The following is a 27,625-nucleotide window of genomic DNA, read 5'->3' as shown; positions in this document are numbered from 1 at the left end:
TTGGGACATTTGATTGTCTTTCTTCCCCCTGCCACCCCCTAGTCCCGCAAAAGCCAAACCTTGCTGTGATCTGGTGAAATCTTTTCCAAACTTATTAAACCGGCTCTCTATACTGCAAGTCAGAACTTCATTCTTCCATTTTGGTACCAATGGCCGCCTCCCTTGTCACAGTGAGGCCAAACGCAAATTGGAGGAATAGCATCTCACATTTCGCTTGGGCAGTTTACACCCCAGCGGTATGAATATTGAAATCTCTAACTTCAAGTAACCCTTGCATCCCCTCTCTCTCCATCCCTCCACCACCCAAGTTGCATCAGCTTCAAAGATGTCTTGTTGGGTCTCATAGTCTGAAACCCGTTTTGACCTAGCCCACGGCTAACAATGGCCGGTTTCCTTTATCATCGGTACATTTTTGCATACCTATTTAAGTATTTCATTGTTCCACTGTCGATCACAAACTGTACTGTCACAGCGTTTGTGAAACATTTGGACAGGTACATGGATAGGACAGGTTTAGAGGGATATGGGCCAAACACAGTCAGGTGGGGCTGGTGCAGATGGGGCATGTTTAGTCCGCATGGGCAAGTTGGGCCGAAGGGCCATATGACTTTTCTTCTTAGGCCCCCGCTCGGTCATGGCTGACCATGGGTGTCTCCAGGGTTGGAGGACGCCTGTGCGTGACTTTATTTAACGTGGGGAGACTGGTGCACAGACAGACACCACACGGTCCTTGACAGATCTGGGTCAGGATCCAGTGGCATGGAGTCCAAGACGACCGGAGACCCTTTTCTGCCGCAGCCTTCATCCGCCTTCCCAGCCGTTGTGACGCTCCACTAAGGTCCGCCATCGTTCTCCGCCTGTTCCACCGTTGAGGTCTTGGTTGGATTGCTCTTTGTCAGGGACCTCCCCCTCGACCTTACCGCCATGGGTGATCCTACCAGGAGCGTAGCTCCAGACGGCATCGCTCTCAGGATCTCAGGTCCACACAAGCCTCTCCACCACGACAAGGTGACAATCCACGGATGTTATGACACATGGATATGCAGGGAATGGAAAGATAAGAGTTGGTCTAGGTATCATGTTCAGCACAGATATTGTGGGCCGAATGGCCTGTTCCTGTGCTGTACTGATTGAATGTACCTCCTGTATATCTTTAGCACCTCGCTAACGATGACGTTTCAATGATCTTGGCCTGTCTGCCTCGTTGCTTTAGACACTGCCCCTGTTATAGCTCATGAAACAATCCTGCTTTGATCTGTGTAGGAAGGAACTGCAGATGCTGGTTTACACCGAAGGTAGACACAAAATGCTGAAGTAACTCAGCGGGACAGGCAGCGCTTCTGGAGAGGAGGAATGGGTGACGTTTCGGGTCGAGTCTGAAGAAGGGAATCGCCCATTCCTTCGATCCAGAGATGCTGCCTGGTTCGTTGCTTTAATCTGTCCCTTCACACCTTACATGCTCTTTGTCCCCTTCCATATCTCTAGTTTTCCCTCTCCTCTGACTCAGACTGGAGAAGGGTCCAGACCCCAAACGTCACCCATTCCTTCTCTCCAGAGATGCTGCCCGTCCCGCTGAGTTACTCCGGCATTTTGTGTCTAAACCCGCATCTGCAGTTCCTTTCTACACTTTGTGGCTATCTTCCCACTGGCTGTCAGACGAGGAAGTACAGATTGTATCCGACTGCATTCCTGTTGGGAAAAGCCTGGGAATGTAGCAAGTGATTAGCCACGGCCTGCCTGTACACGCATCGGGGTACTTGGAGTTATAGAGTGACACAGCATGGAAACAGGCCCTTCGGCCCAACTTGCACACACCGGCCAACAAGGTCTGAAGAAGGGTTTCGGCCCGAAACGTTGCCTTTTTCCTTCACTCCATAGATGCTGCTGCACCCGCTGAGTTTCTCCAGCTTTTTTGTGCCCCATCTACACTAGTTCACCTGCCTGCATTTAGCCCATATCCCTCCAAACCTGTCCTATCCATGTACCTGTCTAAATGTTTCTTAAACAATGTGATAGTACCTGCCTCAAATACCTCCTCCAACAGCTCGTTCCTTTCACCTACCCCCTCTTGCGTGGAAAAAGTTACGCCTCGGGTTCCGATTCAATCTCCCCCCCCCCCCCCCCCCCCCACCACCTTAAACCTACATCATCTGTTCCTCGATTCCCCGACTCTGGGCAACAGACTCTGTGTGTCCACCCGATCTATTCCCCTCATCATTTTATACACCTCTATAAGATCATCCTCCTGTGCTCCAAGGAGTAGAGTCCTAGCCTCTCACCCGATCTATTCCTCTCATGAGTTTTGTACGTGGTCTTAGAAACATAGAAACATAGAAAATAGGTGCAGGAGTAGGCCATTCGGCCCTTCGAGCCTGCACCGCCATTCAATATGATCATGGCTGATCATCCAACTCAATATCCTGTACCTGCCTTCTCTCCATACCCCCTGATCCCTCTAGCCACAAGGGCCACATCTAACTCCCTCTTAAATATAGTCAATGAACTGGCCTCAACTACCTTCTGTGGCAGAGAATTCCACAGATTCACCACTCTCTGTGCGAAATTTTTTTTTATCATCTCGGTCCTAAAAGACTTCCCCCTTATCCTTAAACTGTGACCCCTTGTCCTGGACTTCCCCAACATCGGGAACAATCTTCCTGCATCTAGCCTGTCCAACCCCTTAAGAATTTTGTAAGTTTCCATAAGATCCCCCCTCAATCTTCTAAATTCTAGCGAGTACAAGCCGGGTCTTGCAGTTTGTTGTTTGGTGTCGGCAGCATTAATCCCTCTCCTCTCCTCCCACCTCATACCCTGGTGGGCGGGCGGGCGGGCGGGTGGACTGAGGATCTTGGAATCTCCTTGCCTCGTGCTTCACCACCGCTCACGAGCTGGGCGGAATTCATCTCCGACCACAAAAATAGCCCCCTGGTGATAAATAAAGTTTGTTTTTATTTCTGGAGCAAAATTCCATGGGCGGGTCCCATCCCAACATTCTTCTCATGAAAAGGATATTTTAATTTTAAATACATACTCTTGCCAGAGCCATGTTGGAATATGCAGGGTATTTCGAGATTAACAGCAGAGAGAAGGGTCTCGACACGAAACGTCACCTATTCCTTTTCTCCAGAGATGCTGCCTGACCCGCTGAGTTACTCCAGCACTTTGTGTCTATCTTTTTGGGTGTTTGGAGCTTTTAGTGTTTAGAGGTACAGCGCGCAAACAGGCCCTTCGGCCCACCGAGTCCATGCCGACCCGGGACACTAGCACTATCCTACACACACACACTAGGGACAATTTACATTTTGTTTCATCAAAGGTAATTAACCTACAAACCTGCACTTCTTTGGAGTTTGGGAGGAAACCGGAGCACCCGGAGAAAACCCACGGGGTCACAGGGAGAACATGCAAACTCCGTACAGGCAGCACCCGTAGTCAGGATTGAACCTGGGTCTCTGGCACTGTAAGGCAGCAACTCTACCCGCTACGCCACCGTGCCGCTCTTTAATTCTGACCCCAGGCTGGGATTCCCTTCCAGGAAAAGGTGTGGAACGTCGGTGGATGAGGGGTGACCTGATAGAGGGGGTAGACAGTCAGAACCTTTCTTCCCATGGGAATGTTTCCACGCTGTATCTTTTTTTTTTTTTTTTAAAGTACACAAGGGTCTTCTGAAACCTCGGATATTGGAGATAAAATCAAATTCCCAACCACTGTCTCCCCATTTTAGTTTAGTTTAGAGAAACAGGCCCTTCGGCCCACCGGGTCCGCGCCGACCAGCGATCCCCGCACATTAATACTATCCTAATCCCACCAGGGACAATTTTTACATTTATACCAAGCCAATTAACCTACAGACCTGTACGTCTTTTGAGTGTGGGAGGAAATCGAAGATCTCGGAGAAAACCCACGCAGGTCACGGGGAGAACGTGCAAACTCCGTACAGACAGCAGCCGTAGTCAGGATCGAACCCGGGTCTCCAGTGCTGCATTCGCTGCAAGGCAGCAACTCTACCGCTGCGCCACCTAATTCCGCTTTCAATGTCATGGAAGCAGAATTAGGCCATTCAGCCCATCGAGTACGCCGTTCAATCGTGGCTGATCTATCTTTCCCTCTCAACCTCATTTGATTCCCGTACCAATCAAGAACCTGTCAATCTCCGCCTTAAAAATATCCGTTGACTTGGCCTCCACAGCCGCCTGTGGCAATGAATTCCACAGATTCACCTCCCTCTGGCTACAGAAATTCCTTCTCATCTCCATTCTAAAGATACGTCCTTTTAATCTGAGGCTGTGGCCTCTGGTCCTAGACTCCCCCATGAGTTGAAACATCCTCTCCACATCCACTCGATCCAGGTCTTTCACTATTCAGTAAGTTTCAAATGAAATTGCCCCACATCTCCTTTCTAAAGGTATGTCCTACAACGGGACAATGTTATCTAATCAGAGGAATACTAAAGTCGTTTATATTGAGATTGGGTTTATAATACAGCAGCTGTGCAAAATGCCTCTTTCAACTGAAAGCAGTAAAGATTTTATTATTTCCTTCCTTTCCTCATTCCCTTCTTCCGTTCACTCGGTGTCTCTCAGCTTGTGCTTTATTTCTTATCTCCTGCTTTGAAGCGTTTGGCAAGAGGAAGTACACACGGTCCTCCAATGGAGAGGGAGGGTCCCACATTGACCGAGGAATAGCTGAATGAAGTCTGAAGAAGGGTCTCGACTCGAGACGTCACCCGTTCCTTCTCTCCAGAGATGCCGAGTTACTCCGGCATTTTGTGTCTACCTTCGGTGAAAACCAGCAACTCCTGCACCGAGCAATAACTTCCCTGTCTGATGAAACACTCAGTGTCGCAGCGGGTAGAGCTGCTGCCTCACAGCGCCAGTGACCCGGGTTCGATCCCGACCTCGGCTGCTGTCTGCGCGGAGTTTGCACGTTGCCCCCTGTGACTGCCCCTGGATCTGCTCCGGGTGCTCAAGTTACCTCCCACGTTTTTCGGTTCAGGATTAGGTTTAATATTGTCGTGTGTAGCGAGGTACAAAGGAAAGCTTTGCTATGCATGCTGCCCAATCAAACTCAGTTAATACGAGAGAAACTAAGAACCGCAGATGCTGGTTAATACACAAAAGGCGACAAAGTGCTGGAGTAACTCAGCGGGTCAGGCAGCATCTCTGGAGAACATGGATAGATGACATTTTGGGTTAAGTGAAGGGTCTGAAGAAGGGTCTGGACCCAAAGCATCACATCTCCAGAGATGCTGCCTGATCTGCTGTGTTACTCCAGGATATTGTGTCCTTCAGCTAATACTATAAATAGACACTGTACATAGATACAATCAGGCTTAACTCAAATACAATGTCGAGCAAAGAGGAAGACACAGAATGCAGAATATAGTTCTCATCGTAACGCATCAGTTCCACAGACAAAGTCCAATGTCCGCAATGGGGTAGAGATGGATTGGACAGTACTCTAGCTTATGGAAGGACCGTTCAGAAGCCTGATAACAGGGGGGAAGAAGCTGTTTTAGTTTTTAAAGATATAGTGTGGAAACAGGCCCTCTGCGCACCGAGTCCACGCCGACCAGCACTAACACTACCCTACACACACGAGGGCCAATTTGCAATTTTAACCAAAGTGAATTAACCGACAAACCTGCACGCCTTTGGAATGTGGGCGGAAACCGGAGCACCCGGAGAAAACCCACGCAGGTCACGGGGAGAACGTGCAACCTCCGTACAGACAGCGCAACTCTCCCGCTGTGCCTCCGTGCCGCCCCCCAGTTCCAAAGAGCAGACATATCTGAAGGGAAATTCGAGGACGTGAGGGGGATTAGAAGCTGTATTTGGAACCTGGGCGTTTGATCGCAGTAATACACAGAGGCAATGTGCTGCTCCCATTTATTCTGAGAATGCCTCGGCCTCTCGAGTTACATGTGTGGAGCCATGCAATTATGTGCCATTAACGCCGGATACTTTGGGAAAATGTTTTATACAGTGTGACTGATGAGTGATCAGTTAGTCGTGCGTGGGCTGCTGGGGTACGGCGGAGACTGCAAGGGTGTTGTAGTGGAGAGCAGGATTACTTGAAACCCAGCCCGCCAGACCATGTTACGCCGTAAAAAAAAACCACCGTCAAATATTTTTAGGTTGCATGCGTTTAACGCAGAGCGGCACGGTGGTGCAGCAGTAGAGTTGCTGCCTCACAGTGCCAGAGACACTGTGCGGGTGCTGTCTGTACGGAGTTTGCACGTTCTCCCCGTGACCCCGTGGGGTTTCTCCGGGTGCTCCCACGCTACAAAGACGCAAAGCTTTGTAGGTTAATTGGCTCCGGTAAAAAAAAGTTGTAAAATGTCCCTAGTGGTGCCGGTGAACGCTGGTCAACGCAGACTCGATGGGCCGAAGGGCCGGTTTCCACCCTGTCTCTCTAAAGTCTAAAAGTTGCCCTCCACATCCTCTGCTCCAAGATACAGTACCCTCCATAATATTTGGCACAAAGACCCATCATTTATTTATTTGCATCTGTACTCCACAGTGTGAGATTTGTAATAGAAATAAATCACCTGTGGTTAAAGTGCACATTGTCAGATTTTAATAAAGGCCATTTTTATACATTTTGGTTTCACCATGTAGAAATTACAGCTGTGTTTATACATAGTCCCCCCCATTTCAGGGCACCATAATGTTTGGGACACATGGCTTCACAGTTTGTGTTTAATTGACTCCTTAATACAGGTATAAGAGAGCTCTCAGCACCTAGTCTTTCCTCCAGTCTATCCATCACCTATGGAAACTTTTATTGCTGTTTATCAACATGAGGACCAAAGTCGTGCCAATGAAAGTCAAAGAAGCCATTGTGAGACTGAGGAACACAAATAAAACTGTTAGAGACATCAGCCAAACCTTAGGCTTACCAAAATCAACTGTTTGGAACATCATCAAGAAGAAAGAGATTACTGGTGAGCTTACTAATCGCAAAGGGACTGGCAGGCCCCAAACACCAAACACCTGTCCGACAGATCAGAAACACTCTTCAGGAGTCGGGTGTGGATTTGTCAATGACCACTGTCTGCAGAAGACTTCATGAACAGAAATACAGAGGCTACACGGCAAGATGCAAACCACTGGTTAGCCACAAAAATAGGATGGCCAGGTTACAGTTTGCCAAGAAGTAATTAAAAGAGCTACCACAGTTCTGGAAAAAGATCTTGTGGAATGATGAGCCGATTAACTTATATCAGAGTGATGGCCAGAACAAAGTATGGAGGAGTGAAGGAATTGCTCAAGATCCAAAGCATACCACCTCATCTGTGAAACACAGTAGTGGGAGTGTTATGGCCTGTGCATGTATGGCTGCTGAAGGTACTGGCTCACTTATCTTCATTGATGATACAACTGCTGATGGTAGTAGCATAATGAATTCTGAAGTGTATAGACACATCCTATCTGCTCAAGTTCAAACAAATGCCTCAGAACTCATTGGCCGGCGGTTCATTCTACAGCAAGACAATGATCCCAAACATACTGCTAAAGCAACAAAGGAGTTTTTCAAAGCTAAAATCTGGACAAATCTTGAGTGGCCGAGTCACTCACCTGATCTGAACCCAATTGAGCATGCCTTTTATATGCTGAAGAGAAAACTGAAGGGGACTAGCCCCCAAAACAAGCATAAGCCAAAGATGGCTGCAATACAGGTCTGGCAGAGCATCACCAGAGAAGACACCCAGCAACTGGTGATGTCCATGAATCGCAGACTTCAAGCAGTCATTGCATGCAAAGGATATGCAACAAAATACTAAACATGACTACTTTCCTTTACATGACATTGCTGTGTCCCAAACATTATGGTGCCCTGAAATGGGGGGACTATGTATATACACTGCTGTAATTTCTACATGGTGAAACCAAAATGTGTAAAAATGGCCTTTATTAAAATCTGACAATGTGCACTTTAACCACATGTGATTTTTTTCAATTACAAATCTCAAATTGTGGAGTACAGTGGCAAATAAATAAATGATGGGTCTTTGTCCCAAACATTATGGAGGGCACTGTAAAACTCCAAACATGGCGTGTGGGAGGAAACCGGAGCAACCAGAGAACATGGTCACAGGGAGAACGTGCGAACTCCATACAGACAGCGCCTGTGGTCGGGATCGAACCCGGGTCTCTGCCGCTGTAAGGCAGCAACTCTACCGCTGCGCCACTGTGCCCCCCTCTGTTATCGGACCATTCCTGGGCGATTGAGTTAGCAGACAACGAGATGGCTCCGATCAGCAGAGTTGTCACCTTCACTGAAGTTGGGTCTCGACCCGAAACGTCACCCGTTCCTTCTCTCCAGAGATGCTGCCTGTCCCGCTGAGTTACTCCAGCTTTTTGTGTCTATCTTCAGTTGAAAACAGCACCTGCAATTCCTTCCTACACAGAAACACGCACTCTGGACCAGTCTTTGCCAAAAGGCAGGCGCCCCATTAGTGTTTGGCTACTCTCTACTGTCCATTCCATCGACACTTCACGCTGCCTCAGAAAAGCAGCCAACTGAGTCTGAAGAAGGGTTTCGGGCCGAAACGTCGCCTATTTCCTTCGCTCCATAGATGCTGCTGCACCCGCTGAGTTTCCCCAGCAATTTTGTGTACCTTCGATGTTCCAGCATCTGCAGTTCCCTTTTGAACAACAGAATCAAAGACTTGTTCCTTCTTCTCCCCGCTCCCATCCGGCAGAAGGTACAGAAGCTTGAAAACGCGCACCACCAGACTCAGGAACAGCTCCTTCCCCTCTGCTATCAGGCTTCTGAACGGTCCTTCCATAAGCTAGGGTACTGTCCAGATTCACCTCTACCCCATTGCGGACATTGGACTTTGTCTCTGGAATGGGGGCACGGTGGTGCAGCGGTAGAGTTGCTGCCTCACGGCACCAGAGACCCGGGTTCGATCCTGACCACGGCCGCTGTCTGTACGGAGTTTGCACGTTCTCCCTGTGACCTACGTGGGTTTTCTCCGGGTGCTCCGGTTCCCTCCCGCACTCCAAAGACCTACAGGTTTGCAGGTTAATTGGCTTCGGTAAAAAACAAAAAATAGTAAATTGTCCCTAAAGTGTGCATAGTGCTAGTGTGCGGGGATCGGTGTAGACTCGCTGGGCCGAAGGGCCTGTTTCCGCACTCTCTAAAGTCAAAATAAAACACTCCTGTCGGTAAATGGACAATGAATCGGCTACTGAAACATCACCAGTTAAAATCTCTTTCTTTTTACCCACAGAGAATCCATCACGAACCTTCTGACGTCTTGAGGTTGGGGGGTCGGGGGGGGTGTGAAGTTCAAGGGCTTTTTCTTTTTTTTTTTACCAAGGCCATGGACTGTGTACATCGGCGATCGGTTGGTCGACCTTCCCGGATTGTCAGTGCCTGAACATGGGGCCATTCACCGCCATGCCAACCGCGAGAAGAACTCTCCACTCTTGTGGCATGAGCGACTGCGTGAGCTGCAGGACATTTGTGAAATGGGGCGAGGAGATTTTAACTCTGCATTTTGGCTCCGACGCGATCTAGAAGCTTCCTCGTGATGGAGAAGTCCCAACCCAACCTGCTTTCCAACAAGAAGAGGTCTCAGCTGCTGCTCCTCAACATGCTGACCTGCGGCCTGGAGATCTGTGTGGCTGCTGGCATCACCTTTGTCCCACCACTGTTGCTCAAGGCTGGGGTCCAGGAGAAGTACATGACCATGGTGTTGGGTGAGTACTGTAAGCCCGTCAACCATAACCCAGGTGGTCAAGAAGGCAGTCAAGTCAAGTCAAGAGAGTTTATTGTAATGTGTCCCAGATAGGTAGTTGAGGCCAGTTCATTGGCTATATTTAAGAGGGAGTTAGATGTGGCCCTTGTGGCTAAAGGGATCAGGGGGTATGGAGAGAAGGCAGGTACAGGATACTGAGTTGGATGATCAGCCATGATCATATTGAATGGCGGTGCAGGCTCGAAGGGCCGAATGGCCTACTCCTGCACCTAATTTCTATGTTTCTATGTTTCTAGTATCCCGTTCCTGCCTTCTCCCCATATCCCCTGTCTCCGCTATTTTTAAGAGCCCTATCTAGCTCTCTCTTGAAAGCATCCAGAGAACCCGCCTCCACCGCCCTCTGAGGCAGAGAATTCCACAGACTCACCACTCTCTGTGAGAAAAAATGTTTCCTCATCTCCGTTCTAAATGGCTTACACCTTATAAAGGCGGTGCAGGCTCGAAGGGCCGAATGGCCTACTCCTGCACCTATTTTCTATGTTTCTATAGGACAATTAAATTCTTGCTTTGCTTCAGCACCACAGAATATAGTAGGCATGACTACAGAACAGATCAGTGTGTCCATATACCATTATATAAATATATACACACATGAATAAATAAGCAGATGAAGTGCAAATAAACAGATAATGGTCTGTTTACAACAGTTCAAGCAGGGTTTAGAAGTTGGGAGGTCACGCTGTAGTTTAGTTTAGTTTAACTCATCCGGCAGAGATACGAGTTTAGAGGTTGGGAGGTCATGTTGCAGTTTCGTTTAGAGATACAGCGCGGAAACAGGCCCTTCGGCCCCACCGAGTCCGCGCCGACCACCGATCCTTGCTTCTTAACACTATCCTACACAATTTTTATATTCGCCAAACCAATTAATCTAGAAGCTTGGTCGTCTTTGGAGTGTGGGAAGAAAGAGAAGATCTCGGAGAAAACCCACGCAGGTCACGCAGGGGAGAATATCAATGTAAAAGTCAATTTTATTTGTCACATGCACCCGAAGGTGCAGTGAAGTGAATTTGCGTACAAACTCCGTAGCGGGGATCGAACCCGGGCCTCTGGCGCTGTGAGGGAGCAACTCTACCGCTGCGCCACCGTGCTGCCCCATGAAGCATCTCCCAATACACGTTTGCTTCAAGGAGGACCAGCGGAGGAAAGGTTCCCGACTTGCAGTTCCCCTCTTTCTCAATAAAACCTGTTCCTGCCAGCACAAAGCAGTCATTCAGCCCTCAGCTCAGCTCATTGAAAACCTAGAGCACTAAAAGAGCTCAATATCATTTTAATGGCAAGCCGAGATGGAAACCCTTCAAATGGGCCCCATCAGATGTGACTGAGCGACAGACTAGTTTGGTAAGGGCGACCAGTAATCTGATCGGACTCGGTCTTGGAACCCGCTTGGTACAAATGTCTTCAAACTGTGGCCAACTTGCAAATATTTCTCATAATTTGTTGTTATGGTTACTGAAGGTCGCCAATTATCCTCTTAACTTTCACATTGTTCTCCCAAAAAAACAATTTGTTGGCCTTTTTCTAAGCAGCTAACGAGCAATTGCGAGTTACCTCAAGAGCCAGATCCAGTTGGCAGTGAGTTTGGTTGTTGCTAGGCAGGGCAAGAATGCCTCGGTTGTCTGGAGAATTATTCGTAAGTTCATAAGTGATAGGAGCAGAATTAGGCCATTCGGCCCTTCAAGTCTATTTCATTGTCATATGTCCCAGGTAGAACAGTTCAATCACGGCTGATCTATCTCTCCCTCCTAACCCCATTCTCCTGCCTTCTCCCCATAACCTCTGACTCCCAGTCTAATCAAGAATCTATCTATCTGCCTTAAAAATGTCCACAGACTTGGCCACCACAGCCTCCTGTGGCAAAGAAGTCCACAGATTCACCACCCTCTGACTGAAGACATTTCTCCTCATCTCCTTCCCAAACGAACTGAGAGCGTGGCCAGGGTGGTGAGGGTCTCTGACGATGCTGGCTGCCTTTTTGAGGCAGCGACTCCTGTAGATCCCTTCGATGGCGGGGAAGTTCAGAACCCTACGGGCAGTGTCCACCACTTTTTGCAGCCAAGATCGAGAGTGAACGTGGGTTTCTGGAGCTGTGTATCATATGTTCTTGTGTAGGTCCCGATGTTTCTAACCACTGATTGATGGTATTGAAACTGATCTCCAAACTGACCGGACCTAGGTAGGCACAGCACAGTTTCGTGACGTTTGAATCAACACCAAGTGCTTTTGTTAACAATTTCAATTGCTTTTCTGACCCGTGAAGTCCCTTTCATCGAAATTGTTGACCTGGTAAACCTGCACCATTTGACTCTGATTCGCCTGATTTCCTGCCTCTTTAGGCATGACCAACATTTCTATTTTTCTCAACAAATGCGTCCTCTCCATTTATCCATACTTCAAAACTTTACCAGTGAGGCATAGTTTAGTTTAGTTTCAGAGATACAGCGCGGAAACAGGCCCTTCGGCCCACCTAGTACGCACCGACCAGCGATCCCCACACATTAACACAATGTGTGCAGTTTTGGTCCCCTAATTTGAGGAAGGACATTCTTGCTGTTGAGGGAGTGCAGCGTAGGTTTACAAGGTTAATTCCCGGGATGGCAGGACTGTCATATGCTGAGAGAATGGAGCAGCTGGGCTTGTACACTCTGGAGTTTAGAAGGATGAGAGGAGATCCCATTGAAACATATAAGTTTGTTCAGGGTTTGGACACGCTAGAGGCAGGAAACATGTTCCCGATGTTGCGGGAGTCCAGGACCAGGGGCCACAGTTTAAGAATAAGGAGTAAGCCATTTAGAACGGAGACGAGGAAACACTTTTTCTCACAGAGAGTTGTGAGTCTGTGGAATTCTCTGCCTCAGAGGGTGGTGGAGGCAGGTTCTCTGGATGCTTTCAAGAGCGAGCTAGATAGGGCTCTTAAAAATAGCGGAGTCAGGGGATATGGGGAGAAGGCAGGAACGGGGTACTGATTGGGGATGATTAGCCGTGATCACATTGAATGGCGGTGCTAGCTCGAAGGGCTGAATGGCCTACTCCTGCACCTATTGTCTATTGTCATTTAGTGTCTACCTTTTTAAACCCGCAGTCTGCAGTTCTTTCCCACACACCATGTGACCGTTGTTGAGTTCGGGGACGCGTGTCGATTGAACTCTTGTCTCTTGTCCTCAGGGATTGGACCAGTGCTGGGATTGATCTTTGTTCCGATGATCGGTTCGGCCAGTGACCACTGGACCAGCCGATATGGCCGCCGCCGCCCCTTCATCTGGGGCCTGTGCCTGGGCGTCCTGCTCAGCCTCTTCATCATCCCCCACGCCAGCCGGCTGGCCGCGGCCTTCAGCCCGAAGGACTACCCGACGGATGTGATCTTCCTGATTGTGGGCATCTGCATGCTGGACTTCTGCGGCCAGGTGTGCTTCACCCCGCTGGAGGCCCTGCTCTCCGACCTGTTCCACGATACCGAGGAGTGCCGGCGGGCCTTCTCCGTGTACTCCTTCATGATCAGCCTGGGAGGCTGCATCGGCTACCTGCTGATGGCCATCGACTGGAGGAAGACCTTCCTGTCCTCGTACCTGGGTGAGCACGAGGACTGCCTCTTCACGCTGCTGGCCGCCATCTTCCTGGTGTGCGTCTGCGCCACCTTCTTCGTGACGGAGGAGACCCACAGCGGGCCGGACGCGCTGGCGGACCTCTCGCCCAAGGAGGCCGTCATCATCAAGCCCCTGGCCCGGCGCGGCTGCTGCTGCGGCACCAGCGCGCTGTTCCGCGCCCGGCACTCCGTCCTCGTGCTGAGGAACTGCTGCACTCTGATCCCCAAACTCTACCACCTCTACTACCGCATCCCCAGAGTCACGCGCCACCTGGTGGTGGCCGAGTTCTACAGCTGGATGGCCCTCATGTCTTTCATGATGTTCTACACCGACTTCGTGGGCGAGGGTCTATACCAGGGCATCCCCAACGCAGCCCCCGGCAGCGAGGCCAGGCGGCGCTACGATGAAGGTGGGTGGTCTCGGCACGAGACCCTTGGAGAGAGAAAGCTCCACGTTCACGGACACAATAGGCAACGGGTGCAGGCGTAGGCCATTCGGCCCTTCGAGCCGGCACCGCCATTCAATGTGATCATGGCTCCAGGCATCAGACAAATGAAGTTCAACTCTATGAAGTAAAAACTCGGAGAATTTATGAGCAAGTTTGGTGGTGAAGTTACATAGAAACATAGAAAATATAGAAAATAGGTGCAGGAGTAGAGGCCATTCGGCCCTTCGAGCCTGCACCGCCGTTCAATATGATCATGGCTGATCATCCAACTCAGTATCCTGTACCTGCTTTCTCTCCATACCCCCTGATCCCTTTAGCTACAAGGGCCACATCTAACTCCCTCTTAAATATAGCCAATGAACTGGCCTCAACTACCTTCTGTGGCAGAGAATTCCAGGGATTTACCACTCTCTGTGTGAAAAACCCCATAGAAAATAGGTGCAGGAGGAGGCCTATGCTTCTATGTTTCTATGTAACTTCACCACCAAACTTCTAGGATCAGAATTAGGCCATTCGGCCCATCAAGTCTACTCCACCATTCAATCATGCCTGATTTATCATTCCCTCTCAACCCCATTCTCCTGCCTTCTCCCCATAACCCCTGACACCCGTACTAATCAAGAATCAATGTATCTCTGCCTGAAAAATATCCATTGACTTGGCCTCCACAGCCTTCTGTGGCAATGAATCCCACAGATTCACCACCCTCTGACTAAAGAAATTCCTCCTCACCTCCTGGGCACATGCGACAATAAACTAAACTAAACTATCTTTCAATCAATCAATCAATCAAAACGATTACAAACTCAATTGCAGCACTTCATGGAAAACCTACTGTAGCAATAGACAATAGGTGCAGGAGTAGGCCATTCGGCCCTTCGAGCCAGCATCGCCATTCAATGTGATCATGGCTGATCATCCACAATCAGTACCCCGTTCCTGCCTTCTCCCCCTATCCCCTGACCCCGCTATCTTTAAGAGCCCTATCTAGCTCTCTCTTGAGAGCATCCAGAGAACCGGCCTCTGTGATCATTCTGGTAAACCTTCTCTGGACCCTCTCCAACACCAGCACATCCTACCTTAGATACGGGGCCCAAAACTGCTTTACCAGCTCAGCTCAGCTCACCACCCGTGTGTTAAAAGAGATCAGCATTCCGAATTTTCTTTACATGTCTGTGCAATGTCACTTTGTGAATTAACACTTAATAAGCACATTGTGTCCCAGCTTGCATTGAAATCTAATGGTCTTGGCATTCAGATAGTTCTATTCACATGAAAGGGGAATGTAAGCCATTTTTCTCTTGGCACTAGTCCAGATAACAAGATCCAGCATTGGACCAGAGAAAACTGCAGTTTAGTTTAGAGACACAGCGCGGAAACAGGCCCTTTGGCCCACCGAGTCCGTGCCGACCAGCGATCCCCGCACACTAACACACAGACAGACACACACACACACATATATACACGCGCACACACACACACAGACACACACACACACACACACACACACACACACATATATATACACACACAAACACATACACACACACACACACACACACACACACACACACACACATATATATACACGCGCACACAGACACACACAGACACACACACACACACACAGACACACACACACAGACACACACACACACACACACACACATATATATACACACACACATACACACACACACACACACAAACACACACACACAGACACACACACACACCACACACACAGACACACACAACCAAACATACAACACACAGCACACACACACACACTACACACATATATACACACACACATACCACACAGCACAACACACACACACACACACACACATCACACACACACACCACACACCAACAATACACACACACACACACGCACACACACACACACACAGACACACACACAGACACACACACAGACACACACACACACACACACACACACACAGACACACACACACAGACACACACACACACACACACACCAACTTTGCATTTGTACCAAGCCAATTAACTTACAAACTTTGGAGTGTGGGAGGAAACCGAAGATCTCGGAGAAGACCCACGCAGGTCACGGGGAGAACGTACAGACAGCACCCGTAGTCAGGATCGAACCCGGGTCTCTGGCGCTGTAAGGCAGCAACTGTACCACCGTGCCACTCTCAGTTCCTAGAGCAAACACATTCATTTATTCGCTGCCACTCCTGGGCACACATGTTGGTGCGGAGAATGGTGAAATACATGTTTATTGTCACGTGTTCCTTTGTTGCGTGTAAGACTACATGACAACGTTATTACAATCGATCCATTCACAGTGTACAGACACATGGTAAATAATGTTTAGTGCAAGGTAGGTCCGATCAAGGATAGTCCGAGGGTCTCCAATGTGGTAGATAGTAGTTCAGCAGTGCTCGCTGGTTGTGGTAGGATGGTTCAGTTGCCTGATAACAGCCGGGAAGAAACTGTCCCTGAATCTGGGAATATTGACCAGGACCTACATTAACCAGGGATGCTGAAAGCCAAGTTACCAAACCTCGAGCAAAACACAAAGTGGTGGAGAAACTCAGCAGGTCAGGCAGCATCTGGGGAGGGAATGGTTTAGTTTAGTTTGGTTTAATGTCACATAAAGTGAAAAACTTTAGCTGTGTGCTGTCTTGTCACAATGGACAGGTGACGTTTCAGGTCAGGATCCTTCTTGAGACTAATTGGAGTAAAAGGGGGGGGGGGGAAAGGAGGGAAAGAGAGATGAAACGGAGTCTTTAAGAAGGAACTGCAGATGCTGGAAAATCGAATGTAGACAAAAGTGCTGGAGAAACTCAGCGGGTGCAGCAGCATCTAAGGAGCGAAGGAAATAGGCAACGTTTCGGGCCGAAACCCTTCTTCAGACTCAGACAGAGTCTCTTGCCCAGAGAAGGGGAATCGAGAACCAGAGGACATGGGTTTAAGGTGAGGGGGGAAAGATTTAATAGGAACCTGGGGGGTACCAATTTTTTACACAAAGGGTGGTGGGAGGATGGAACGAGCTGCCAGAGGATCTAGTTGAGGCTGGTACTATCCCAACTTTTAAGAAACATTTGGACAGGTGCGTAGATGGGACAGGTTTAGAGGGATATGGACCAAACATGGGCAGGTGGGACTAGTGTAGATGGGACGTGTTGGTCGGTGTGGGCAAGTTGGACTGAAGGGCCTGTTTCCACGTTGTATGACTCTATATTCAAAAGCCCCTTAAACACCACTGTCGATTCTGCCTCCACCACCACCCCTTGCCTTGTAGATGAGCCAAATGCAGGCAAGTGGGACTAGTGGAGAGGGGACATGTTGGTCGGTGTGGGCAAGTTGGGGCTGAAGGGCCTGTTTCCACACTGTATCACTCTATGACTCTGCACACAAAAACTATCAGGTCACGAGATGGGCCGAAGGGTCTGTGTCCATGCTGTGTGACTCGATGATTTTATTTTAAAATATCTTCTGCATTCTTACTGCCAGGACTGGAGGCTGATTATATTCTCCATGGAGACTGCAAACAAACAAATACCAGAGATTAGTTTTTGGTTTTCAGCGTCTGACCAAGAGTCAACAAGATTGTTAAGGGCTTGGACACGCTAGAGGCAGGAAACATGTTCCCGATGTTGGGGGGAGTCCAGAACCAGGGGCCACACAGTTTGAGAATAAGGAGTAAGCCATTTAGAATGGAGACGAGGAAACACTTTTTCTCACAGAGAGTGGTGAGTCTGTGGAATTCTCTGCCTCAGAGGGCGGTGGAGGCAGGTTCTCTGGATGCTTTCAAGAGAGAGCTAGATAGGGCTCTTAAAGATAGCAGAGTCAGGGGATATGGGGAGGAGGCAGGAACGGGGTACTGATTGGGGATGATCAGCCATGATCACATTGAATGGCGGTGCTGGCTCGAAGGGCCGAATGGCCTACTCCTGCACCTATTGTCCATTGTCTATTGTCTACTGACCCACGTTCCTGTTTCTCTCCTGCAGGGGTGCGGATGGGGAGCATCGGGCTCTTCCTGCAGTGTGCGTTCTCCATCTTCTGCTCCACCATCATGGACAGGCTGGTGACACGGTTTGGCAGCAAAACCGTCTACCTGGCCAGCATTGCCTTCTTCACCGCGACCGCCATTGTCATGTGCCTTTCGAAGAGCGTGGTACTGGTGACAGCCATGTCGGCCTTAACCGGCTTCACCTACTCCACACTACAGATCCTGCCGTACACCCTCAACTCCCTCTACCACAAGGAGAAACAGGTCAGTACACTTGATGAGCCGTCGCCACGGCCGGTGATGTGCGGGAAGGAACTGCAGATGCTGGTTGAGACCGAAGATAGACGCACAGAAATGCAGCGGGACAGGCGGCATCTATAGAAACTTACAACATTCTTAAGGGAAGGTACACAAAATTGCTGGGGAAACTCAGCGGGTGCAGCAGCATCTATGGAGCGAAGGAAATAGGCGACGTTACGTCGCCTATTTCCTTCGCTCCATAGATGCTGCTGCACCCGCTGAGTTTCCCCAGCAATTTTGTGTACCTTCGATATTCCAGCATCTGCAGTTCCCTTTTGAACAAAATTCTTAAGGGGTTGGACAGGCTAGATGCAGGAAGATTGTTCCCGATGTTGGGGAAGTCCAGAACAAGGGGTCACAGTTTAAGGATAAGGGGGAAATCTTTTAGGACCGAGATGAGGAAAACATTTTTCACACAGAGAGTGGTGAATCTGTGGAATTCTGTCCAGTGAGGTATAGCATGGCTCAGGACCGCTCTCTAGTTGGTGATAGGATGGTAACACTTGCCTTATCACAGCTGGGAAGAAACAGTCCATGAAACTGGAGTTGTACGTCTTCACATTTCTGTACCTCGTCGCCCGATGGGAGAGGGGGGAAGAGGGTGTGACTCATCCTTGATGATGCTGCTGGCCTTGCCGAGGCAGCGTGAGGTGTAGGTGGAGTCGAGGGAAGGGAGGTTGGTTTGTGTGATGGTCTGGGCTGTGTCCACAATTCTCTGTAATCTCTCGTTGTCCTGGATGGAGCTGTTCCCAAACCGTGCTGCCATGCATCCCGATAAAGTGCTTTCTACGGCGCTTCTGTAGAAGTTGGTGAGAGTTGTTGGGGACATACATAGATACATAGGTACATAGACAATAGGTGCAGGAGTAGGCCATTCGGCCCTTCGAGCCAGCACCACCATTCAATGTGATCATGGCTGATCATCCACAATCTGTACCCCGTTCCTGCCTTCTCCCCCTCCCACACAGCCCTTGATTCCATTAGCCCTAAGAGCTCTATCTAACTCTCTTTTAAATGCAGAACTTCCGAAGCCTGCTTAGAAAGTGGAGTCATACGGCACGGGAACAGGCCCTTCGGCCCAACTCGTCCATGCTGACAAAGATGCCCCATCTCAGCTAGTCCCATTTGCCTGGATTTGGTCCATTTCCCTCTAAACCTTTCCTATCCATGTCCCAATGCATCCAAAGGTTCCCAGACCAGCTAATTTTGTTATGTTTCTTTTTCTCCTTCTGTCAGGATTGAACCTGGGTCTCCAGATTGCTAGGTTTTAGATTAGTAAAGGCGTCAAAGGTTACAAAGAGAAGGCAAGAGAATGGGGTTCAGAGGGAGAAATAGATCAGCCACGATTGAATGGAAGGGCAGGTTTGTTGGTCTGAATGACCAGATTCTGCTCCTTTGTCTTATGATCTTTACTTTTCCTTGTATGTATTACCAACTGATGCACATTCTCCATTCTCTTCCTGAGAGACCTTTAATTACATTTACTGCAGAAGGTTTGCCAACTGGATCAATAGCTGGAGTCAGTACCACTTTACATTGACTTAAGTGTCAGTATTTAATAAGCAGACGTTGAAAGGTAGTTTGGTGATAATATCAGTAAGTGGAGACACAAGGAACAGCAGACATCGGAGTTGTTAGCAAACTAAAACATAGAAACATAGAAACATAGAAATTAGGTGCAGGAGTAGGCCATTCGGCCCTTCGAGCCTGCACCGCCATTCAATATGATCATGGCTGATCATCCAACTCAGTATCCCGTACCTGCCTTCTCTCCATACCCTCTGATCCCCTTAGCCACAAGGGCCACATCTAACCCTCTTAAATATAGCCAATGAACTGGCCTCGACTACCCTCTGTGGCAGGGAGTTCCAGAGATTCACCACTCTCTGTGTGAAAAAAGTTCTTCTCATCTCGGTTTTAAAGGATTTCCCCCTTATCCTTAAGCTGTGACCCCTTGTCCTGGACTTCCCCAACATCGGGAGCAATCTTCCTGCATCTAACCTGTCCAACCCCTTAAGAATTTTGTAAGTAAATTTTGTAAAACTGCAGGGATGTCGTGGGGAAAGTTCATACACAGACCACACTTGTGGGCAGGAACCATCCCAGGACCACATTTTAGAGGGTCTCGTCTGAAGAAGGGTTTCGGCCCGAAACGTCGCCTATTTCCTTCGCTCCATAGATGCTGCTGCACCCGCTGAGTTTCTCCAGCTTTTTTGTGTACCCACATTTTAGAGTATTGTGTTCAGTTCTGGGCACGGTGTTTAGTTTAATTCAGAACAGGCCCTTCGGCCCACCGAGTCCGCACTGACCAGCGATCCCCGCACACTAACACTACCCTGCACAGACTAGGGACAATTTACATTTACACCAAGCCAATTAACCTACAAACCTGCACGTCTTTGGAGCGTGGGAGGAAACCGAAGATCTCGGAGGAAAACCCACGCAGGTCACGGGGAGAACGCACAAACTCCGTACGGACAGCAGCAACCGTAGTCGGGATGGAACCGGGGTCTCTGGCGCTGCAAGCGCTGTAAGGTAGCAACTCTTACCGCCGCGCCAGAAAGATGTGGTCAAGCTGGAAAGGGTACAGAGAAGATTTACGAGGATGTTGCCAGGACTGGAGGGTTTGAGCTACAGGGAGAGGTTGAGCAGGCTGGGACTCTATTCCTTGGAGCGCAGCGGTAGAGTTGCTGCCTTCCAGCGCTAGAGACCCGGGTTCGATCCCGACTACGGATGCTGTCTGTACAGAGTTTGCACGCTCTCCCCGTCACCTGCGTGGGTTTTCTCCAGGAGCTCCGGTTTCCTCCCACACTCTAAAGACGTACAGGTTTGTAGGCTAATTGGCTTGGTTAGATTGTCACTTGGCCCCTAGTGTGTAGGGTAGTGTTGGTGTGCGGGGTCCGAAGGGCCTGTTTCTACCCTGCATCTTTAAACTAAACTAAACTACACAAAGATAGACACAAAAAAGCTGGAGTAACTCAGCGGGACAGGCAGCATCAAAGATCCTATAGCGGAGCAAGATAGACCACTCCTGCTAAATGCAATGGGCTGACATGTAGTACGCAACGGAGCGGAACGTGGGCTTTTTTTTCCATCCATTTCAGTAACCGGACCCGACCCGACCCGACCCGCAGTGTAATCAACGTTGCGGGGGAACAGTTTGTGTTAATAAATTATAATTCTGAAAATGAGGAGAAGATTTTTACCAAATAACTTTGATTTTTACGAGGATGTTTCCGTAACCGGCTTCCGTCTCCGCACTAGTATCTTTGCTCCGCTGCGACGGGATCTTTGGTGCGGAGACGGAAGCCGGTTACGGAAATGGGGCCGAAAATCACCCACGAATCTGCCCATGACCGTACTACGTCTTTTTCGTCGAGTGGTCGATCTTGCTCGCTGTGGGATCTTTGGGCGGCATCTCTGAAGAGAAGGAATGGGTGACGTTTCGGGTCGAGACCCGGTGTCTATCTTCGGTTTAAACCACCATCTGCAGTTCGTTCCTAAACTGAACTGCACTCTCTCTCTCTCGTACGTTTGCACACATCCATCAGGTATTCCTTGGGTTTGCAGAAATTGTTGATCTGTAAAAGTTTCTTCTGCTTGCCTCCTCCCCCCCCCCCCCCCCCCCCCCCCCCCTCTCCCCCCACAGGTATTTTTCTGCAAGCACAAGTTTACCGAACTCGAAGACGCCAATTGTCAGGGGGAGAAAAAGACGCCTTCTCAGAATGGAATCTTGAACCACAAGTCCTTCAATCAAAATGGCAGCCTGATCAACAGCGGTCCCGTGTTACCGTCCAAGGGGCCCCTCCCTGACAGGAGCTCGAGGCCGCAGAGCCGGGGGTCCCAGTGCGAGGTGGTGGTCTCGGCCGACGTAGAAGCGGCCACGATGGGACGAGGGATCTGCCTTGACCTAGCCATACTGGACAGTGCTTTCCTTCTCTCTCAGGTCATCCCCTCCCTGCTCATGGGCACCATAGTCCAGTTTACACAGACAGTCACCGCTTACATGATCTCTGCCGCTACCTTTGGGATGGTGGCTATTTATTTCGCAACCAAAGTAGTTTTTGATAAAAATGATTTAGAGAAATATTTAGCGTGAGGCGATGCCGGGATTAATGTCTTTCCGCTGTCGGGGTGATCTGATGGTTGGAGGTGAGTGATATTGACTTGGGCCATAAGGTTATCAGCACGGCTCGGTGGCACAGCGGGGAGAGTCGCTGCCTCACAGCGCCAGAGACCCGGGTTCGATCCTGACTACGGACCCGACCCGACCCGCAGTGTAATCAACGAAGCGGGGTTGCTGTCTGTGCGGAGTTTGTACGTTCTCCCCTGCGTGGGTTTCCTCCGAGATCTCCAGTTTCCTCCCGCACTCCAAAGACATACTGGTTTGTAGGTTAATTGGCTTGGTGTAATTGTATGAATGTAAAAATTGTCCCTAGTGTGTGTAGGGCAGTGTTAATGTGCGGGGATCGCTGGACGGCGCGGACTCGGTGAGCCGTCGGGCCTGTTTCCGCGCCGTACCACTAAACTAAACTAAAACGACAATTGTCATATGAAACCCGAATGCAGAGTTAATCGGGGCAATGCTGATTCTGCACCCTCGCTTGAAACTCAAGTTCAAGTTCAAGTGAGTTTATTGTCATGTGTCCCTGTATCGGACAATGAAATTCTTGCTTTGCTTCAGCACACAGAACATGGTAGGCATTTACTACAGAACAGATCCGTGTGTCCATATACCATAATTGGTATACCACAATATACCATACTCTGATTTTGAATCTCGAACACTGTTCAGTTTTCAGCTTCTGCGACTTATCAACTTTGTAAGGTGGATGCAAGGTGCAGGAGTATGTGTGTTATGAGGAGAAGGCAGGGGAATGGGGTTGACTGGGGAAGGTAGATCAGCCATGGTTGAATGGCAGAGTAGACTTGGTGGACCCATTGGTTCTAACAACATGAACTCAGCGGGTCAGGCAGCATCCCTGGGTGACGTTTCAGATGGGGACCCTTCTTCCAACCATGCCATCATATCCTTGGGAAAAAAACAGCATCTGCAGTTCCTCGTTTCTATATTCTTTATCAAATTGGTATTTGGATTAATTCATTTCTCTCATCTCTGTAAAACCATTTAATATAAGTTTGGCTTTTTAAGACCAGATATCTGCGACTTTATCAAATTCATATTTGGATCCAGTCGTGCATCTAATCTTTGTACAATCATGTTGTATAATAAGTTGGGAATTCTAAGCTCGATACAAGGAACTGCAGATGCTGGCTTACAAATAAAGACACAAAGTGCTGGAGTAACTCAGCGGGTCAGGCAGCGTCTCTGGGGGACGTGGGGAAGTGACGTTTCGGGTTGGGACCCTTCTTCAGCCTCTTAAGCTGCTGAGCCTAAAGTTTATGGGAAGATGCAAATATCTGATCTAATGTGGCTTTGCCTGCATCCCCTACAAACCTGAACCTGGGATTACTTTGGAAAACGAACCAAAACATATTCTGAGGAGTTGATTCAGCTGCAGTCGCAGACTTACACCGCCAGAGTCCCGGGTTCTGGCCGTACGGAGTTTGCACGTTCTCCCTGTGACCTGCGTGGGTTTTCTCTGGGTGCTCCGGTCTCCTCCCTCGCTCCAAAGACGTGCAGGTGTGTCAGCTAACGGGCTTGGCATAATTGTAAATTGTCCCTGGTGCGTGTAGGATAGTGTCCTTGGGCAGGGCGCAAAGTCTCCAGAGGTTTCTGTTCATAGAAATATAGAAACATAGAAAATAGGTGCAGGAGTAGGCCATTCGGCCCTTCGAGCCTGCACCTCCATTCAATATGATCATGGCTGATCATCCAACTTAGTATCCTGTACCTGCCTTCTCTCCATACCCCCTGATCCCTTTAGCCACAAGGGCCACATCTAACTCCCTCTTAAATATAGCCAATAAACTGGCCTCAACTACCTTCTGCGGGAGAGAATTCCACAGATTCACCACTCTCTGTGTGAAAATTTTTTTCCTCATCTCGGTCCTAAAAGATTTCCCCTTTATCCTTAAACTGTGACCCCTTGTTCTGGACTTCCCCAACATCGGGAACAATCTTCCTGCATCTAGCCTGTCCAACCCCTTAAGAATTTTGTACGTTTCTATAAGATCCCCCCTCAATCTTCTAAATTCTAGCGAGTACAAACCGAGTCTATCCAGTCTTTCTTCATATGAAAGTCCTGACATCCCAGGAATCAGTCTGGTGAACCTTCTCTGTACTCCCTCTATGGCAAGAATGTCTTTCCTCAGATTAGGGTTTCAGGTTTCCTAAGTGGGACAGGGGCATTAGTGTGCGGGGATGGCTGGTCGGCGCGGACTCGGTGGGCCGATGGGCCTGTTTCCGCGCTGTGTCTCTAAAAATGAACAAAACTAATAACTTTCTTCAGCTGTCTCCATGGCAACTTTGTCATCCCCATGATAACTAAGCTGATGTAAGTGGCTTCTCATTCGGTCTACAAATTGGCTTTCTACAAATCAGCAGTGTATTTATGATAAATGGTGTCCATATCACTCACCTCCAGTTTCTTATATCTATGTCAATTGCTAAATTATAGAATTGTATAATTCATCTTGGGAAAAAAAAAGGTATATTATTTTTGGTAGAATTGATAATTTCGCCTTAAAAAAAAAATCTATTTTTGTTAAAATTGCTGACCTGTCAACTGTTTTAAAAAATCTATGAATACTGTATTTATATTGTAGAGATATTTTGTACAGTGACAATTTATATCCCATGTATAAAGGAAAGGGAATCCACAGGAAAGTGGACGCTGTTCTCGTTTGCTCCTTGGCGTAAGAAATGGCCTTTGTCCATGGAGGCAACATCTCCACTGGGACCACATGTGCATGTAGGGCCTGAAGCAGAAGCGAGAACTCCTGAGGTTTACAGCACAGACGAAGGTCCTCTGGACATGGTGTCAATGGAGGACCCTCCCTACATCGGCCCAAGATTCGTTACGCCCTCCTATGGACCCGCTTCTGCACCAACCTGATCATATATCTCCATCGATGGCCGTTATCTCAACTCTTCCCAATGTCAAGGCACTCCTCGGTCAGGGAAATCTTTCCCAACGTGTTCTGTCACAAGGTCCTCTCGTTTTACAACCCCATGCTTTTGGTCTCTAGTTACAACTCCTTTGGCTGTGCAATTGTCCTACCCCACCCCCACCTCTTTCATCGCCAATGCTGCCGTGAATGGTACATCTATCAAAGTTGCGTTGCATTGCCTGTAAAGTATTGGACAAGGTTACTCTGGGTTGAAGATTGCTGGCTCCATACAAGCCTAATGTACGTACAGAGTTGTGAGCTATCCAGCACGGGTACTGGTAAGGAGGTTGACTTCATGAATGTCCGACTATGTGCAAACATAGTTCCATGCCATTATGGGACCAATTGCTAGCGAGATTGTCCATGGTGACAGTTTTTGCGTTTTGGACTAATCCTGCAGTCATATTCATAGAGTCGTACAGCATGGAAACAAGCCCTTCGTCCTAACCTGCCTATGCGATCAACATGCCCCATCTGCACTAGTCCCACCTGCCCATAGTCATCCAAATCCACCCTATCCCAGTCCAAATGTTATGACAGCACATGCCTTAACTACCTCTTCTGGCAGCTCGTTCCATATATGCATCGCCCATTGTGTAAAATAAAGTTACCCCTCAGGTTCCTATTAAATCTTTGTCCCCTCACCTCAAACCTATGTGCTCTGGTTCTTGATTCCCCTACTCTGGGCAAGAGACTTTTTGTATTTACCCGATCTATTCCTCTCATGATTTTGTACACCTCAACAACCACACTTTCAGCAGTTTTATAAACACAATGAAAAGCAGGACCAAGTCATCATCTGCTAACCTTGCTTTACACATCCTGTCATCTACTTTAACTCTCCATCAACCCTTTAGTACATTATGAGCAAATCTCGCCTTTACTTCATGGTACTAAATGCTCATGAGTTGGACCCACCTCTGACATCTACGCACTTGGTATTTGGTGCTGACAGCCAAAGGATGAATTTCCCCCACCGATAAGATGTCCCCACCCTCCATCCCTCCGCCAATATGAATGAATGAATACATTCAATGGCCAAGTATTCACATACAAGGAGTTTGCCTTGGTGCTCCACCCGCAAATGACAACATGACATACAGTGACAATATAATCCTAAAAAGACCAATGAATGTCAATTTCTTTCAGGATAAATGGTTGGGTGAATGCGTACATCAACGTGAAGTGCTTGGCAGAGTTTGCAGGGAAGTCAGTCTTCCTCCAGTGTATGTTGTGGACAGGCGATGTCGTAACCTAAATCTGTTGCTTTTACACCACCACCATCAGACTCCCTCGAAGGCAGAAGTGTAAATCTATGTACATATCTTGACAGTAGTTGGTACGGCACGGTGGCACAGCGTTAGAGTTGCTGCCTTGCAGCGCCAGAGACCGGGGTTCGATCCTGACTACGGGCGCTATCTTTAACGAGTTTGTACCTTCTCTCCGAGATCCTCGGTTTCCAAGGACGTACAGGTTTGCAGGTTAATTGTCTTGGTAAAAGAGTTTAAAAAAATTGTCCCCTTGCAGAAACAGACCCTTCAGTCCACCAGCCTTGTTTCAGCGCTGTACCTCTAAACTAAACTAAAAGGTGTATGGTTGTATCATGAGTACGTGACCTCTGTTTGTCCGGCAAAATGGATGATTCGGCAAGGCCTTGGAACCAAGGGTGGATTTATACTGGTGATTGAATCAGTGAGCGATGAATTTCAGATCGCTGGACTTCTGATTGCTTCAGTTCAATGACTGTTTGATGGGAATCCTTCAGCAAGGGAGTGGGGCGATCCTGTTCAGTTTGGAGAATGTCATCAGCAGTATTAAGGGCCTGTCCCACTTACGCGATTTTTTTGGGCGACTGCCTCAACATTTTCAACATGCTGAAAATTTTTCGCCGATAGTGGCGACAATTTTTGCTGTCGTAGGTTGTCGCCCAGGTGGGACAGGGCCATTAAAACTAGTCCCTGACAGTCACCTAAAGAGTCGCCTAAGTGGGACAGGCTCACTAGGGAGAGGAGGGAAGGGAGAAAGGTTGGAGCTGACACATATCCAGTGGTACACAAAAATGCTGGAGAAACTCAGCGGGTGCAGCAGCATCTATGGATCGAAGGAAATAGGCAACGTTTCGGGCCGAAACCCTTCTTCACACATATCCAGTGGACCTTGGGACCGAGGTAAGCAAGGGACTGCGATGGCCAGGAAGAGTTACTGTATTCAAGTGGGCTTAAGCAAAGCTGTCAGGGATTGTCTGAATGAGGGTCGGTACACTGGCTAGGGTTGGAATAGGCAAGACAGTGTGAGGGGGAGAGTTGCTGCCTTACAGTGCCAGAAAGCCGGGTCCAATCCTGACTGCAGGTGTTGGCTGCGCAGAGTTTGCACGCTCTCCCTGTGACCGCATGGGTTCGACCCTGACTACGGGTGCTGTCTGTACGGAGTTTGCACGTCCT

General features: G+C 48.7%; 1 protein-coding gene across 1 annotated transcript in view; it reads left to right on the top strand.

Annotated features, from left to right (window-relative positions):
• slc45a3 (solute carrier family 45 member 3) overlaps positions 1 to 22,414 on the top strand; it is a 29,194-nt gene extending 6,780 nt beyond the window's left edge. Inside the window, exons 2-5 of the mRNA XM_033042906.1 lie at positions 9,242 to 9,713; positions 12,935 to 13,762; positions 17,809 to 18,074; positions 21,760 to 22,414. Of these exons, the coding sequence (XP_032898797.1) occupies positions 9,545 to 9,713; positions 12,935 to 13,762; positions 17,809 to 18,074; positions 21,760 to 22,209 (1,713 nt within the window). The 5' untranslated portion in view covers positions 9,242 to 9,544 and the 3' untranslated portion in view covers positions 22,210 to 22,414. The remainder of the gene's footprint in view (positions 1 to 9,241; positions 9,714 to 12,934; positions 13,763 to 17,808; positions 18,075 to 21,759) is intronic.
• Positions 22,415 to 27,625: the final 5,211 nt, after the last annotated feature.

Source organism: Amblyraja radiata, chromosome 24, assembly GCF_010909765.2.
Source record: "Amblyraja radiata isolate CabotCenter1 chromosome 24, sAmbRad1.1.pri, whole genome shotgun sequence".
In the NCBI taxonomy this organism is placed as follows: Eukaryota; Metazoa; Chordata; class Chondrichthyes; order Rajiformes; family Rajidae; genus Amblyraja; species Amblyraja radiata.
Note: the sequence above shows the minus strand (reverse complement) of the source record. Positions and strands in the feature narration are given on the sequence as shown.